The 17,740-nt window shown below is 56.2% G+C and overlaps 1 protein-coding gene across 1 annotated transcript in view; it reads left to right on the top strand.

Moving 5' to 3' along the window:
- Positions 1-17,740, top strand: part of DCHS1 (dachsous cadherin-related 1) — a 50,171-nt gene that overhangs the window by 27,527 nt on the left and 4,904 nt on the right. The window contains exons 7-19 of the mRNA XM_030468733.1: positions 2,554-2,650; positions 2,817-2,974; positions 5,132-5,966; positions 6,152-6,391; positions 6,787-6,912; positions 7,122-7,331; positions 8,561-9,424; positions 10,071-10,184; positions 13,591-13,802; positions 13,978-14,132; positions 15,419-15,549; positions 15,992-16,278; positions 17,537-17,675. Of these exons, the coding sequence (XP_030324593.1) occupies positions 2,554-2,650; positions 2,817-2,974; positions 5,132-5,966; positions 6,152-6,391; positions 6,787-6,912; positions 7,122-7,331; positions 8,561-9,424; positions 10,071-10,184; positions 13,591-13,802; positions 13,978-14,132; positions 15,419-15,549; positions 15,992-16,278; positions 17,537-17,675 (3,568 nt within the window). The remainder of the gene's footprint in view (positions 1-2,553; positions 2,651-2,816; positions 2,975-5,131; positions 5,967-6,151; positions 6,392-6,786; positions 6,913-7,121; positions 7,332-8,560; positions 9,425-10,070; positions 10,185-13,590; positions 13,803-13,977; positions 14,133-15,418; positions 15,550-15,991; positions 16,279-17,536; positions 17,676-17,740) is intronic.

Here is a 17,740-nt window from a genome sequence, read left to right as displayed (position 1 = left end):
GTGCAGTGAATGGCACAGAGAAAGTCATGGGGAAATTATGAGTTACTTTTTTCAAAATGTAAAACCTAGGCAACTTCATAAGAAATGACCAGGCAGCAGGTTTAAAATAAACAAAGGCAGTATTTTTTTCATGCAGAACATAATTAAATTGTGAAATCATTGCCAAAAGTTGCATGGGCTCAAAACTAGATGAATTCATGGAAAGAAAAAAAAATCCATCAAAGGCTGTTGAACAAAAATATGATCTGTGGCTCAGGAAGTGACTTAGCCACAGACTGCTGGAAGCTGAGAAGGTTTCACAGGAGGATTGTTCCATACATACCCTTTTTCTTGCATCTTCTCTATGTATCTGCTGCCAGCTGCTGTCAGGGCTTTGCCCGTGGCTGAGGTGGATCTCCCATCTTTGGACTGGTATTTGCACCACCCTTTGTGGAGGGTGGACCTGGGCAAGCCTGCCTAGGGGCAATTCCACTAATCGCAAGGCCACTTCTGTAGCTGTTTATTCCTGTTTGTGCATCTGAAATGGCATCTGGACAAGGAGCCTGTGTGGATGATGCACCTTAACTCCTCACTGCTTTCCTCAGGTGGAGCTTGATTCCTTGTGGAAGAGAAGTGTGACCATGCGTGTGAAGCAGGAGCACCTGATGTTCCTGTCTGCAGGTGGTGGGGGCAGCCCCTGCCCCAGTCTGTTACAGGGAGAGGGTTGGAAGGGGACTCCTGAGCTTGGCCCCACTCAGAAGTGTCCATGCAGCCACTCCTTTTCATAAACAGCCAGGCTATATTTAGGAGGTCTTCTTGCCTCCACCACTGCTGTGAAGTGCTGTTCCAGATTCCTTGATCTGGTAGTAAGAAACCGTTTCTTAATTTCCAGCCTAAACTAATTTCTGACCACTTTATTCTCATCTGTTCTTGTGCCAATATTGTGTTTTTGCTTAAATAGCTCTTCTCTCTCCTTGGAATTTCCCTCCCCCCTCCCCAGTGTTTACAGAGTGCAGTCACATCACTTCTTGGCCTGGCTAAACAAGTCCAGCTCCTCTGCTCTTCCCCCATCCCCAGCCCCTGAGCATCAGCAGTGTGGTGCCAGCAGCTTGTGCAATAGCATTAACACTTCCTTCTCTTGGGAGCTTGCAGCCTCTTGACATGCATTCTTGTCCTTTTCACAAGTGAATTAAGGTGGTGCCATTTCCATGACTGCCCAGACAAGATGCTGGTGTGTGATGTTGTTACCTCTTCCATCCTGGCTTGTGTCAACACTGGTGTGGGCAGCAGGAGCAGGGCAGGGATTGTCCCTCTGTGATGGGCACTGGTGAGGCCTCACCTTGAATCCTGGGGTCAGTTCTGGGTCACTTATGACAAGAAGGACATTGAGGGGCTGGAGTGTGTCCAGAGAAGGGCAGCAGAGCTGGGAATGGGTCTGGATCACAAGGAGAAGGTCTGGGGAGCAAGAAGAAAGTTCTGGAGAATTTGTGAGGAGCAGCAGAGGGACCCAGGGATGTTGATCCTGGAGCAGAGGAGGCTGAGGGGAGACCTGGCTTTGCAACCCCCTGAGAGGAGGTTGGAGCCAGGGGGGGTTGGGTTCTGCTCCCAAGGAACAAGGGATGGGACAAGAGGAACTTTTGGCACAACTCAAGTTGTGCCAGGGGAGGTTTAGGTTGGAGCTGGGGAAGAATTTCTGCCTGGAAAGGGTTGTCAGGGCCTGGCCCAGGCTGCCCAGGGCAGGGCTGGAGTCCCCATCCCTGGAGGATAATAAAAATGTGTGGATGTGGCACCTCAGGAAGTGGTTTATTTGGCACAGTTGTGTTGGGCTGATGGATGGACTTGATGATCTTAGAAGTCTTTTTGAATCTTAGTGATTCTATGACTCTGTGAGGTCTGTCAGGAAGCTGGTAACTCACCTCAGGGTGTGGGGTTAGTTGAACATGCACATGTTTAATGTCTTGATGGTGATGCTATGCACTGGCATCAAATGGTGGTCTTCAGTGCTTGCAGACAGGCAGTCAGCAGTGCTGACCAGGAGGTCAATGGGGAGAGGGACAAGCCCCAAGAGCCCAGGTGTCCGAGCCAAGAAGAGCTGTCAGTTGCATTCCCAGAGATAGCAAATGTCCATGTGCTGGCTGGGAGGAGCCTCACCATTGCTGGGTGGCTGACTGCTGAGCCTGCCTGTGCTCAGCTGAAGGGGTTTGTTAGGGGGAGAGTGATCCAGGACTGTTGTAGAGCCTGGATTTTCTCAGCTGTAGAGGCTTTGGATGTGAGATGGGTGAGCAGTGTCCTCCCATCACCCTGCAGCTTGTGCCCCAACGCTGCTGAGCTGGCTGTTGAGTGGTACAGAATGGGAGGAGCAATGGCAAGGCACAAACCCCCTTTGCCAGCATTGTTGTGGACTTCTCCATGTTGTCCAGCCTCAGGCAGAGCTTGTGGGTCTTGATGGGGGTCTGAGCCTTGGGAGAGGTGCAGGGCTGGTGTGGGAAGGTGCAGACCCCATGCTGTGCTGGGGGGTTGGGGTAGTCTACAGGGTGCCCTGTGCACTCAGCTGCTCCCTGGGCTGTGCTGCAGGTGCTGGAAGAGAAGCCATCAGGACTTCTAGTCGCTTCCCTGCAGGCCAAGGACCCCGACGAGGGTGAGAATGGAACCATCACCTACTCACTGATAGGTACGAGCTGCAGAACTGACCCACTGGTGCTGCTCTCTGGCCTTGCAGCCACCACCCTCATGGGCAGATGGGCAAACACCCTGTCCCACGGCGCTCCCTTCTCCATCCTAACCTTTCCCCTTGCCCTCCCTTTTCTCTGCCTCTCCCTCTCACTTTCTCTCTGCAGGAGCCTGGGCAGAGCGTTTCACGCTGCACATGGCTACTGGGGAATTGCGGACAGCCGCGGTCCTGCGCCGGTCTGACCGAGCCGAGTACATCTTCACCGTGACAGCCAGTGACCGGGGCGCGGTGCCTCGCAGCACCTCAGCTGTCATTCGTGTTCAGGTATCCAGGACCCCACTCCTCCTGTCCCTGTGCCACCTATCTTTCGCTCTCCTCCTGGAGGACCCCCTCCAGCAGCCTTCACCCCCACCTTCCTCCCAGGGCACCCTCTGCCCTTGCTCAGCTGTTGATCCAGCCCTGAAATCAGTATGGAGAGCCTGGCATGGGAAGGGATGGATCTGTCTGGCACTGTACATGTTCTTGTGTGTGAAGTGGTCAGCAGCATTAGCAGTAGGCCGTTCTGTCATTTCCAGACTTGCACAGCCAGTCCTGTCCCAGATGTGCTGGTGCAGAGAAGGTCTTCTGCACAGAGACATTAATTCTTTCCATCATCTACTGCCAACAGTGTTCCTATATGTAGAGTGTTCTTCACATCTGTATAACTTGGGCACCCACTGCCCAAGACAGTCCAAGGGTGGCCCAGACAGTCCTTTCTTTGCTGTTAGTAAGGAGCTGCCTTTTACAGCAGAGACTCCAGCTTCCCCCAGTGAAGACCCTTTCACAGTGCACGTTTCACCTCTTCCTGCTACATTTCTTGCAATTCCCAAGCTAGCTGACTTTCCTTGTTTGATGTTCCTTGCTGATGCTTCTCTGTGCTGTCAAAGCCCTTCAACACCGTCAGCAGGTTCATAAGCAGCAACCCTCAGCTTGCTGCTGCCCTTGCACCTATCAAAAGAAATGTCAGCACCAAGAGCCACCTCTGCTAATCACTGTGCTTGAGCCTTTCAATTCAGCCCTTTCTGTCTTGCAGCCGCACTCGTTCTCTGCCTTCCCCAGTCTAATGAGTGATCTCCCATGTGCTCCTGAATCAGGGCCCACCTAAAATGCAGGCAGGACTGCAACTGCAGAGAGCAGCCCTGCCTTAGCATGGCACACCCACTGCAGCCACCCTTAAGTGAATGCCATTCCCTCTTCATGCCCTGCCTGTTACTGTTACCAGTCAAATTGTTCTCCAGCCTTCAAGGTGTTTAGGGTGGGCTGTTCCTGAGGTGCCTGTTTGCATCCCTAAAATGTAGCCATGTAGTTTTAATGCCCCTCTGAGCAGAGAGTTTTGCTGTAGTTTTTTTTTTTTCCCCAGCTCCTGGTTATAGAATCATAGGATGATTCGGGTTGGGAATGTACCTCTGAAGGTCATCTAATCCAACCTCCTTGCAGTAAGCAGGGACACCCTTAACTGGATCTTTGCTCAGAGCCTCCTCAAGCCTCACCTTGAATATATCCAGGGATGAGGCCTCAACTACCTCCCTGGGCAGCCTGTGCTATTTTTTACTGCCCTCATGGTAAAGAAATTTTCCTAACATTCGATCTAAATCTACTCTTACATGAGTGCACTGACTTCCACAACAGGTGTTTCCTTCAGATCACACTTGTTTTTCACTCACCCTCTCCCATCTACAGGTGCACCTCATCCCCAAACTAAGTTCTCTGTCCTTTATGAAAATAGTGATAAGATTTGTCTTTGAGTCATGCCACATTATCTTTCTTCTCTGTCTCTATCATCTGGGAGAGTGTTACCTCCCTTCTTGCACACTCTTGCTTATGTTTCATGGAATTGTTTCTGCTGACGTCTCTTACCTTTGCAGTATCTAGCACAATCACAGACCCACAGAATGACTGATGTGGGAAGGCACCTCTGAAGGTCACCTTGTCCAGCCAGCCTGCTCAAGCAGGGCCACCCAGTTGGTTGCCCAGGACCAAAAGCCATGTCCAGGTGGCTTTTGACTGTCTCCAGGGATGGAGACTCCACCATCTCCATGGACAATCTGTGCCACTGCTTGGTCACCCTCACAGTGAAAAGTGTTTCCTGATGTTCAAAGGGAACTTCGTGTGTTCCTATGTGTGCCTGTAGCCTCTTGCTCCTGGCACTGGGCACCACTGGGAAGGGCCTCTTGCCACCCTCCGTACAGGTATTGGTGGAGTTCGATAAGCTCTGCCCATCCTCACCTATCCCAGCCCCCCAGATGAGGCTCATCTTTCACCCCATCAAAGCCACCCTTGTTCTCAGGTTGTTCTTCAGCTTCCTATTCCTCTGTTAGGCCACAAGAGCTGTGACTTTGCCTCACAACACTAGCCCTGTGTCCCCCTCCCCACTGTCCCCTCGAGGGCACCTCCTGGCGCAGGCAGCCCTGCATGTGCCCCTCACTGCTGCCTCTCCTGCAGGTGCTGCCATCCTCCCGGGTGCTGCCACGGCCCGATGCCACTGTCGTGACTCTGCACCCTCTTGAGGGCATCAAACCAGGGTCTGTCATCGGCTCAGTGGCACCCCCAGATGCCCCTGCACGAGGGCAGGTGACCTACACAGTGGTGGGAGGTGGTGGGGATGGCACCTTCGTGGTTGACAGTATGACAGGGGAGATCTACGCTGCCCGGGAGCTGGACTATGAAGCTGGGGCACGACACGTGCTCCAGGTGAGCGCTGAGGACACACAGCAGGGATACCCCTCCAGCCGCCTGGTGCTGGTACAGATCCACGTGCAGGACTGCAACGACCAGGCACCCACCTTCCCTGAAGACCCCATCACCATCGTAGTGCCCGAAAATGCCCAGGCTGGCTCCTCCATCTTCACCTTCCAGGCACTGGATGGGGACGGTGTGGGGCCCAACAGCCAAGTGCACTACACCCTGCTGCACCAGGAGCCCCCTGCGGCCCCCTTCCAGCTTGACAGCCGCTCAGGAACCCTCAGCCTCCGCCAGCACCTCGACCGGGAGGCTGCAGCCTCCTTCCTCCTGGTGGTGGAGGCCACGGACCAGGCCCGCAATGTCAGCCAGCGACGCTCAGCAGCTGTCTCCGCCCGTGTCTTTGTCACTGATGAGAATGACAACACTCCCACCTTCCTTTCACCTGCCGCCGTCAGCGTCATGGAGGACCAACCCACGGGCTTCGTGGCCCTGCACGTGGTGGCCCAGGACAGTGACCTGGGGGAGAACGGGCGGGTGAGCTACTCCCTGCGAGCAGGCAATGGGGACGGACGCTTCCACCTCAACCCCAGCACTGGTGAGGGCCTGGCAGGGTGCAGGGTGGGTGGCAGGGACAACTATGGGACCTCAGAGGGGACAAGGAGGGTGCAAGGTGGGACCCAGCTGTCCCTGGGTCACCTCAGCCTTGGGGTGTCTCTGGCCTGGGGACAGTTGTCCCTGGTGCCCTGTGGTCCCAGCTCTGCCCCCTCCCCATATCTGCAGGTGCACTTTCCATCGTGCGGGCTCTGAACCGGGAGGAGGTGGTGCAGCACAACCTGACTGTGGTGGCCATGGATCACGGCTTCCCGCGTCGCTCTGCCACTCAGCTCCTGGCCGTGCTGGTGCTGGATGTCAATGATGAGGCTCCCACCTTTCAGAAACCCGAGTATGAAGCAGTCATCATGGAGAACTTGCCAGCTGGCAGCCCTGTGCTGCAGGTGCTGGCCACAGACCGGGACCTGGGTGAGGATGCAGGGCAAGGCTGAGCTGCCATGTTTGGTCAGGGGCCTCCTGGAGATGTAGCACCCAGGTCCGGATTCACTCTACTGCCTCTCACCTGGTTTGGAGGACTTGGCAGACCATGGAGTGAAGGATCATCTCCTGGCCTGGAGATGGGCTGAATCCTGGGAGAAGCTGATTCCCTCTGTGCCCTGAGCCTTTGCTCCTTGGAGATTCCTTGGCCCATCTCCCTTCGCACAAGCTGGGCTGGGGTCTCCCTCCACCACACATCTCTGCCCTAGCTTTACTTGCCATCATCCTTGGTCATCTCCTGCAGCTTGTGTGGCCCCTGGGTGGGATGAGGAGGGAGGCTTCCGGGGTGCTGCTGGGCCACCCTCAGACTATCTTCCTCCCTGCAGGTGCCAATGGGCAGGTGTCCTATGGGGGTCTCTCTGGGGGACCATTCTCCATCCATCCAGAGACAGGGCTTATTGTCACCACACAAGCACTGGACCGTGAGGAGCAGGAGCAGCATGTGCTGATAGGTAAGGTCCTGCTGGGGCAGCAGGGAACCAGCTGCATGGGGGTAGGCAGAGGGGTGCAGCGATAGGGGTCTGTGGATTGTTGGGTGGTCTGAGCATGCAGGAATGTGGGTGATCCCATACCTGGCTGCCCCTGGGACTGTTGGGGTGTTGGCAGGTGACAGCCCTGGTGGCCACTGGCCATGGTGGTAGCCTGCCCTGTATCCTTGCAGTCTATGCCCAGGATGGTGGCCTGCCCCCCAATCTCTCCAAGGCCACAGTGCGCATAACAGTGGGAGATGAGAATGACCATGCGCCGCAGCTGGAGAGTGAGTCCTGCTCTGTGGAGGTCCCTGAGAACCAGAGCCATGTGGCTCTCTACACCCTACGGGCCACCGATCCCGACAGTGGCGAGAACGGGCGCTTGGAGTACCACCTGGCAGGTGAGGCCCACGGGGAGCTCCATGGCTTATGCCTTGTCAAGTTTGGACCTGATGGAGTGGGTCCAGAGGAGGGCCATGAAAATGATCCGGGCTCTGGAACACCTCTTCTATGAAGACAGGCTGAGGGAGCTGGGGTTGTTCATCGTGGAGAACAGAAGGCTCCAGGGAGACCTTAGAGAACCTTCCAGTATCAAGGAAGAATGGAGGGGGACTGTTTGCAAGGGCCTGGAGTGATAGGACAAGGGGCAGTGGTTTGAAATTAGAGAAGATTAGATTTATATTGGGTGTTAGGAAATAGTTTTTAACTGTGAGGATAGAGGGAAAATGGAACAGGTTGCCCAGGGAGGCAGTTGAGGCCTCATCCCTGGAGACGTTCAAGGTGAAGCTTGAGGAGGCTCTGCACAACCTGATCTAGTTGAGGGTGTCCCTGCTTACTGCAGGGGGGTTGGACTAGATGACCTTTAGAGGTCTCATCCAACCCAAATTATTCTATGATTCTACATAGGGCGGGGATGGTCACCCTGGCGTGCCCGTGGCTCTAGGAGGAATCATCTGTGGCAGTTCCTGGTTCCCTGCCCCTGCCACCTCTCAGCCCTCTGGTTTCTGTGCCCCCAGTAAAAAACACCTCTCTTGGCTGCTCTCCACTGCAGAGTTCACAGCTTGCTCACTGAGATCTCTGTCCTGTTTCATGCCAGATGTTGTCTGGGGGGTCCCTGGGGCAGTAGCACCAACTTGTGAGCTGTTGGACCCAGATCTGACACACACAGGTGGACCAAGTGGGATTGCAGTCCCATTCACTCTACCCTCCCTGCCAGGCCACCCTGAGGTGGGCTTCATGCTGTCCTCATAAAATCACAGAATGATTTGGGTTGGAAGGGACCTTAAAGATTGTCAAGATCCAACTCCCCTACTTGGGCAGGGACACCTCCCACCGGGCCAGGTTGCTCCAAGCCCCATCCAACCTGGCCTTGAACACTTCCAGGGAGGGAGTATCAACAACCTCCCTAGGCAGTCTATTCCAGTGTCTCACCACCCTCATGGTGAAGAACTTTTTCCTTATATCTAACCTAAATTTACCCTGTTTTGGTTTAAAACCATTACCCCGTGTCCTGGCACTATCCTCTTTAGTCAAAAGCCCCACCAAGCTGTCCTCCCTGGGTGGCATAGGACAGGTCCTTCCTTGTGCCAGTTATCATCATGATGTCTTGTTATGCCCTCTTCTTTTCCAGATGGAGACCCAGGGCAGGATTTCAGCCTCGACCCCATCTCCGGTGTCCTTTCCACTGCACGTGCCCTTGACCGGGAGCAAGTTGCTTCCTACAGCCTCACAGTGGTAGTGCAGGACCATGGCACCCCCCCCCGCAGTGCCACCATGTCAGTTGATGTGCAGGTGTTGGACCTGAATGACAACGCCCCGGGTTTTGCCCAGACCAGCTATGTGGTGGAGGTGCCAGAGGACTTGCCCATTGGCGCCCTGGTGCTGCAGTTGGTGGCTGAGGACCCTGACGAGGGCACCAATGGGCAGGTCTCTTACTACCTGGGCAACGAGTCACTCGGCATGTTCCAGGTGGAGCCACAGAGCGGGCGCATCAGGAGCGCCCAGGCCCTGGACCGGGAGCGCTGCCCCAGCTACAGCTTCCTGGCCAAGGCAGTGGACTCGGCGCCCTGGGAGCCCAAGAGTGCAGCCGTGCGCATCACTGTCACCGTGCGAGATGTCAACGACCATGCCCCTGCCTTCCTGCACAGTCCCCTCACTGTCAACCTCTCCCACCACACGCCGCTCAAGCAGGTGGTGGCCACCATGAGGGCGGAGGACAGGGACACAGGCGCCAACGCCTCCATCCTCTATCGCCTGGCCACCCCCAACCCTGCCTTTGCCATCAACTCTTACACAGGGGACATCCAGCTCCTGCAGCCCCTGGCCTTGCTCAGCCAGCGCCAGCGGACGCTCTTCATCCTGGCCACGGACCTGGGGACGCCGGCACTCTCCTCCACGGGTGTGGTGGTGATCCACGTGCAGGAGGAGCCTTACCGGGGCCTGCGCTTCCCCCGCAGCACCAGTGACGTGGTCCTGCCTGAAAACGCTGCCCCAGGTATTGGCTGGGGGAAAGGTGGGGACGGGGGGGTGGCTGAGCTGTGGAAAACTCAAAGCCTGGAGCTCTGCAGGGTCTCAGGAAGCTCCATGATGCTTTGGGCAGACCCAAGGGTCTGCAGGGTCTGCCTAGTGCCCAGGCTGTCCAGGGTGGTGCTCCCGTCTCTTTCTAGTAGTGGAACAATGGCACAGGTTGCCCAGGGAGGTAGTTGGTGCCTCATCCCTGGAGATATTCAAGGTGAGGCTTGAGGAGACTCTGAGCACCCTGATCTAGTTGAGGGTGCTCCTGCTTACTGCAGAGGTGTTGGACTAAAAGACCTTTAGAAGTCTTTTCCAATCCAAATTACTCTACAATTCCTGGTGGAACAACCTACCTCAGGGAGTTGGGGTCACTGTAGGAAGTCACAGATGCCCAGCTGCTCCTTGGAGCTCTCCAGGGGTGACAGTGAGACCACAGAGGGGCCACAGATGGGCCAAACAAGTCCCAGCTCCCAGCCCTAAATTCCCATTCCAATCTCCCTACCTCTGGCAGTGCTGTCCTTGGGCAGAGCTTCTGGTACAGCGTGTGCTGCCCAGACACCCCTGACCCTCTGTGCTACCCTCCCTGGAGGCTCTGCTGCTCCTCACACCATGTCACTCTCCTGCAGGCACTGCAGTGGCACGCATCCAGGCTGTGCACACTGGGGGCTCTGCAGGGCACATCACCTACAGCATCGTCAGTGGCAACGAGAAGAACGCGTTCCTGATCCAGCCCAGCTCAGGTACAGTGACACCACCCCCTGGGGGGGCAGCAGGTCAGATGGCACCACCACCACCACAACTGCTCTGCCGGCGCCTGCTTGGCTGTTGCACAGCTCAGAGCCCCCAGTGGCACAGGGACACAGTCCACACCTCCACAGTAGTAACTTAAATAAGCATCAGTAATGGGATGTGAACTGGGGAAGCTGAATCAGGGGAGGTTTAAGTTAGATGTTAGGAAAAGGTTTTTCACCCAGTAGGCAGCTGAGCAGTGGAACAGCCTCCCCAGGGAAGTGGTCACAGCAGCAAGCCTGACTGAGCTCAAGAAGCATTTGGATGATGCTCTCAGTCACAGGGTGTGATCCTGGTGATGCCCTGTGCAGGGACAGGAGTTGGACTCGACCCTGATGGGTTCCTTCTAACTTGGCATGTTCTGTGATTCTGTGTGGACATTGTCATTGTCCAGAGGTTGTCCCAGCACGATTTTGTTCCCTCCTGACTTTCCCCAAGAGCTCCCAAAGCCATTTCAGGAGGTAGCAGAGACTGGGACTGTTGCTGAGGTGCAGTTGGGGTGCCTGAGGTGACAATTCCCGCCAAATGACACATCCTGTGTTGGGGGACTCAGAACCAGAACCTGGACTTCTACGCCCTATTCTCTGATGTGTGTGGAGCTGCTGTGGGTTCAGGGCTGTGTCCCTGCAGTCTCAAAGGTGACAATACATGGAGAACCATTCAGTGTCCTGGGCTGCATCCCCAGCAGCATGACCACTAGGCCAGGGAGGGGATTGTCCTGCTCTGCTCTGGTCTGCTCTGGAGAGACCCTCTTGGGGTTCTGGGTCCAGCTCTGGGTTTCTCAGCATAGGGAAGACATGGACTTGTTGGAGGGAGTCCAGAGGAGGCCACAAATATTGTCAGAGGGATGGAGCAGCTCTGCTCTGAGGAAAAGCTGAGGGAGTAGGGGATGATCAGCTTGGAGAAGAGAAGGCTCTAGGAGAGCCTCGGAGAGAGAAGGCTCTTCTCCTTATCATGCCCACTCATTACTTGAAGAGGAACTATAAGAAAGATGGGGACAGACTGGGCTGTCTCTCTTGTGACAGTGACAGTACAGGGGGTGATGGTTTTAAACTGAAACCAGAGGGAGAATTGGGGTAGATATTAGGAAGATATTTTTTATAATGAGGGTGCTGAGACAGGACATGCTCTAATGACTGATACAGATATTGATCTGTGTATTTTATTTGGGGGGGGAGAATGTTGACAGTTGGATGTGGTGATCTTAGAGGTCTTTTCCAGCTGTGACAGTTCTGTGATTCTGTGAGGTCTTTTCCAAACGTAATTATTCTATAAGCTGCCAGGCTGTGCTGCCTCAGGGTCTTATGGGGTCACAGAGTTTCGTCCCCACTGTCACCCATGTCCTTCCCTGTCCCCATCCCTTTGCCCTGTCTCTGCTTGAACCATGTGTGCCAGTGGTTCTTGGAACACCCTGGACATGTCCTGGCTGCACCTCGGTTGCTGAGGCAATACCATTTCATCTCCACTGAGGAAACATTTCCCTTGGGCAAAGTGCCCAGAACACAGGATTTTTCCCTTAAAACATGTCCCTTCTTGCATCCTGTTTGCCTGTCTGTGAGGCACTGCCCTGTGTTCTCCCAGAGTGAGGGGCTGCATGCTGCCAGCAGAGACATGGAGCACCAGGGGAGAGAGACCCAAGGCTGGCACAGAGCTCCCAGTCCAAGTGACAGGGATGACAGAAGGCTGGTCACCTATCTGTGACTGTCCTCAGCCATCCCCAGGCCCGTCTCCTCTCCAGGCAGCACTGGAGGTGGTGTTCACAGGAGCTGTGTGAGAGCTTTGCATTCTGAAGTGCCTTCTGTGGACAAGAGCAGACCAAGGGAATGTCACAGGAGCATACCCACCCCCATACTGTGGCAGCCTCAGGCTCTGCTGCCTCTGTCCCAGGCAGGAGCACCTTTCAGAGGGCAAAGCTGACTCTGCTGCTGACTGCTTCCCTTCCCAAGCCAGCCCTGGAGACAGGACCTGCTCTAGCAGACAAATGGTCCAGAGGGGCAAGGGAGCACAGCCATCTCCTAGCTCTCATGTGGCAGGAGAAGAGGACACAGCCATTCTCCACACCAAGCTGCCGTGCTGGCAGCTGTAACCCGTGCTTTCCATTCCTGAATGCACGTCTTGCTTTCATCTGAGTGCAGGGGAACCCATGTTGTCATGCTGAGCTGGCAGCAGAGCTCCTGGGCAGGAATTGAGCTTGTTCAGGGCCACCACGCAGCTGTTCTGAACACTGCATCCCATGGTCTGAGCAGGTGGCTGCACGTAGGTGCTGGAACAGGCTGGAAATGGTGAGGCTCTGCAGGACTCCCAAGGCAGGAGTTCAGCCACAGGAGCACGGTTCCTCCTTGTTAGGTTTGAACATGTGCCTGGGGAAGGCTGCCAGTCATTTTCGTGTGTCTTTGGATGCCCTCCACCTTCTTGGGTGGGACAGCAGTAGCTTGTCATTACAAAAGCCCAGGAGAGTCAGAATGGATGTCTGCCCTCAGATCCTGAGCAGGACAACTGCTGGCAGCTCCTCCAGTGTCTTCCTCTGGCTTTGGCCTAGGCTGAGCTGCAGTTGGATGGCTTTGGCTTGGTGAGCTCCTTTAGCAGTGTGGGGCTTGATGTGGAGCAGCTCTTTTAGAAACTGGATTTCCTAAACTGGGTTTAGGAACTGGGTGGTGTCTCCGCAGTGTCTGTTGCATGCAGAGGGCGCCTGTCTTGAGCGAGGTGCAGGATTTATCCCCCAGGGCAGCTCACGGGGTCTGGTGAGGAGGCTCTCAGCTTTGCAGGGGGGATGGACTCAGGGAGATTCTCCTCCTCCTCTGTTCTGCCCTGGGGAGACTACCCCTGGAATCCTGGCTCCAGTTTGGGGCTCCCCAGTTGAGGAGAGACTGGGATCTACTGGAGAGAGGCCAAAGGAGAGCTGGGAGGGTGCTGAAGGGACTTGAGCATCTCTGCTGGGAAGAAAGAGTGAGAGCCCTGGGGCTGTTGAGGCTGGAGAAGAGAAGGCTGAGAGGGGATGTGCTGAATGTCCATCAATAGCTGAGGGCTGGGGGGCAAGAGGAAGGGGACAATCTCTGTTCAGGGGTGCCCAGGAACAGGACAAGGAAGAATGGGGTGGAGCTGGAAGATGGGAAGTTCCAGCTCCAGAGGAGGAGAAACTTCTTGGCTGTGAGGCTGAGGGAGCCCTGGCCCAGGCTGCCCAGAGAGGTTCTGGAGTCTCCTTCTCTGGAGCCTTTCCAACCCCCCTGGATGTGTTCTGTGTGTCCTGCCCTGGGGGATCCTGCTGGGACAGGGGGGTTGGGCTGGGGGATCTCCAGAGGTCCTGTCCTACCCTGAACATTCTCTGGTTCTATGATCCTGCCATCTGCCTGCTCCCAGGTGCCATCTCAGTCCAGGACTCCAGCAGCCTGGATTTCGAGGCCAGCCCCCGGCTGCGCCTGGTGGTGCAGGCAGAGACAGCAACTTCCTTTGGCTTCATGGCCATCAACCTCAACCTGCAAGATGTGAATGACAACCTGCCACGCTTCCAGCTCCAGAACTATGTGGCCTTCATCTGGGAGTCACAGAGCTACGACTCACCAGTCATCCAGGTATCCCTGGGGGCAGGAGCAGGGACAGCAGGGCCCCTGGCCTCATTCTCTGCCCCCCTGAGGGGTGGGGGTCTACACCATGGGCCTGGGCCCACCCATGGAGGGTGTTCCTACCCTTGGAGGCCTGTGGTTTGCAGGGCTCCATGGCTGCACTGCTGAACCCTTCCTGTTGCAGGTCCTGGCAGATGATCTGGATCAGGGGGCAAATGGGCAGGTGACTTACGCCATCAACCAGTCCCTGCCCATGACAGGCCTGTACCACATCGATCCTCAGACTGGCACCATCACGACTGCTGCCATCTTGGACAGGGAGATCTGGTCCCAGACCCGGTGAGTGGAGCCAGAACAGATTGTACCAAAGATAAGAGGGGGACAGAGCTGTGGAGCAGCATCTCCAAGATTGCAGAGGCTACTTGGTGTCACCCAAAGTTCTCTCGGCCCTGTCTGTAACATGTTTTTGCCAAGACTTTAGTGTTGGGGTTAACGTGGGAAGCAAATGGTGTCGGAGGCCTGACAGTGGTTGTGAGATGAGGCAGTGCTCTGCTCAGCATGGGCTCTGCAAAGCTGAGGAGATTGTAAGGGGACAGTGGACTCTCCAGTAGCTGCACCCATTCCCTTTCCTGCCTGCCCAATCCAGCCCATGTGTGCTCAGTCCCCTCCCAGCACCAGATGTTGCACTCTCTGCCTCCCCACACTCTCACAGAATTGTCACAGCTCCTGGCACTCTGCACTGCCCCAAACCCTCCTGCAAGTCCTCCTGCTGTCCACATCCTCTGGGCCTCTCCCATGTGCTCAGACATGGGACAGACATCATCCAGCCACACATGTATGAGATACTGACAAATGCCACACACAGTGAGATGAGTCTTGCCCTGCCCCGTTGCAGGTGCAGGGTTCAGATGTGAGGCACAGCTCCTGCCACCCCACCCAGGCTATGTCCCCAATCCCATGTCCAAGCTCCAGTGGCTACACATGTCAGGGAGGGAGACTTATAGCATTCATCCCATGCACATACCCAGCACCAGGCCACCAAGAGGCTCCATGCCATCCCCAACACCTGGATGTGCTCCAGATGCCTCCCAAAATGCCCCCCCAGATGCCTGCATCTGCTCCCCAGATGCCTGCACCCCAAAACACACTCTGCCTCACCTCCCCCGTAGCATCCCAGACTCCCATCCCTAGCACAGTGTTCTGGGTGCCTCCACCACCTCCTTGCAGATGCTTGCAGCTACACCTGCATCCCATCTGCCCACACAGGGGATGTGCGTGGATCCACTGCGTACCACATGCTCCAGACCCTTGTGTCCACGTTCTCCATTGGCTCATGTGTCCCAGGGGCTGAACACAACTTCCACCCCCCCAAATTCCCATCTCAGACAGGTGTCCATCCATCTGCTGCTCTGCCCTGATGCACTCCACACATGCACCCCAGATGCTCTGGACCTACCCATTGCCCCAGACACTCCAGATATTGTGCACAGCTCCACCACGGACACGCTCCAGCCCTCTGCACACTTCCAGTACCTCCCTCCCCACGTGCTCCAGATGCTGCACACGCGTGTGTTGCTCCCTCGCACATCTGGCCACACATCTGTGAACCCTCTGCTTGCCTGCAGCTTGGTGGTGACAGCCATGGACAGAGGGACTCCGCCTCTGGTGGGCTCTGCCACGCTGACCGTGGTGGTGATGGACATCAATGACAACAGCCCCACCATCCCCTTCCCCTGGGAGGTGCGGGTCCCAGAGAGTAAGTGCAGTTCAGTCCCATGAAGTGACAACTCAAGCTAAAGTGTGAGGGACACCTTGTGGGTGGGGAGGAGCCCCCAGAGAGGCCTGACCATCCCCTTGCTCATGCTGACCCCCTGGCTGAGCACCCCTGAGCTCTCTGGCACTGGGGGTTGTGAGGCCCCAGACCTGCAGCTCTCCCCAGGGAACCAGCTCTATTTCCAACTCATCCCTGTCCCCTGCCTCTACTGGGGGGCTTGGGCTGCACACCCCTGCCCTGCCTGCTCTCTATCCACAGTCTGCGTGCCCTGTTCTACCTCCCAAAGCCTCCCCCTTCCTCCCCTCCAGCATCTCCCCCTTCTCCCCACTGCTCAGGCTCTAGGCCGAGCTGATTTCCCACCAGGAAAGCCAAGTCTTCTCCAAGAGGAGATGGGGCTGCTTCCTCATGCTTCACCTCTCCCCAGACACGCTGCTGGGCACCCAGATCGCTCAGCTGACCGGCAACGACGTGGACTCGGGCCCTGTGCTCTCCTACACCCTCCTGCTGGAGGGGGACGCGGTGGGCACGTTCAGCATCCTGCGGTACGGGGGGCGCCTGGCCCTGACAGGGCCACTGGACCACGAGCAGCGCAGCCACTACACCCTCACCCTGCGCGCCTCTGACACCCGGCACGAGACCCAGGCCAACCTCACCATCCTGGTGGAGGATGTCAATGACAACGCCCCAACTTTCAGCCAGGGATTCTACCAGGTAACAGCGTGACAGGCAGCGTGGGCTGGCCCACACGAGCCCCTCTGCTGCCCCTGCCTGGATCACCTGGACTTAGAATCATAGTGTCGTAGCATGACTAAGTTGGAAGGGACCCTAAGGATTATCAAGGTAACATAAGATGGATATAGAGCTCCTGGAACATGTCCAGAGGAGAGCTACTCAAATGCTCAGAGGGCTGAGCACCTCCCAGGGAAGCCAGGCTGAGGGATTGGGGTTGTTCAGCCTGGAGAAGAGGAGGCTCCCAGGGGAGCTCAGAGCAACCTTCCAATATCTGAAGGGGCTCCAAGAAAGCTGGGGGAGGGCTTTGGACACGGGGGGGTAGGGAGAGAACAAGGGAAATGGGTTAAAACTTGGAGAAAAAGGGGAGATTGAGGTTGGAGATGGGGAAGAAATTCTTGAATTTGAGGGTGGGGAGACACTGGAACAGATTGTCCAAGGAATTTGTGGCTGCCCCATCCCTGGCAGTGTCTCAGGGAAGGTTGGATGGGGCTTGGAGCAACCTGGGCTGTGGGAGGTGTCCCTGCCCATGCGGGGGGTTGGAAATAGATGACCTTTAAGGTCCCTTCCAACCCAAACTGTTTTATGATTCTATGAAGATCCAGCTTAGGAGGCACAAAGACCCCCATGAAGATGACACCCTGACACCTCTCATGCTGTGGCAGTGGCTTGGGCAGGAGGTTGGAACCAGGCACATGGCTCTGGGATCAGTGTCCTGCAGGCAGCATGTGATGGAATAGGAGTGACAGTGCAAAGGTCAGAAGTGCTGGGAGGTGGGTCACAACCTGGACAAGTGTTCCTGATGAGGCCTGGCTCCCTGAACAGGTGACAGGAAGAAAGCTGGCCCATGCAGCGTGCCACACAGAGGAGCAGAGGTGCAAGAAGGCACAGAAATGCTTGGATGAAACTGCATGTTTGTCTGTGCAGTTTGGCACACCAAAACCACCAGAGCTCTTTTGATTTGTGTAAAATACCTTTTGTGGACAAAATACTAGCTGTCGAAGAGTTAGTTCTCCCGAGGAGCAGAGCTAAGTAGAGAAAAGAATCAGGAGCTGGCTACTGAAGCTGGCTGGGGGTCACACTAGCTGGGTGCTATGCAGGTGGGACAGCCCCACCCTGTGCTGCAGAGGTGGGGAAGGCCCTGGTCAGCCATGAGCTGCCCTGGACAGCCCCAGACCTTCTGAGAGCTGGCTCCAGGCCAGGGGAACCTGGTGCTGACTGGGGCTGCCTCCCCTTCCAGGTGACGGTGCCGGAGCACACGCCTGCGGGCAGCAGCATTCTCACCGTGAGCGCAACCGACCCGGACTCAGGGAGCAATGGGGACATCACCTTCCACCTGGCCGTGCCCAGCCCTGACATCGCCATCGACCCCAGCAATGGTGCGTGGGACTGGCTGATGTCTGGGGTCCCTCTTGTAGGTTGTGGGGACAGTGCTGCAGGGGGA

Source organism: Calypte anna, unplaced genomic scaffold (genome assembly GCF_003957555.1).
Source record: "Calypte anna isolate BGI_N300 unplaced genomic scaffold, bCalAnn1_v1.p scaffold_27_arrow_ctg1, whole genome shotgun sequence".
Classification (NCBI taxonomy): domain Eukaryota; kingdom Metazoa; phylum Chordata; class Aves; order Apodiformes; family Trochilidae; genus Calypte; species Calypte anna.
Note: the sequence above shows the minus strand (reverse complement) of the source record. Positions and strands in the feature narration are given on the sequence as shown.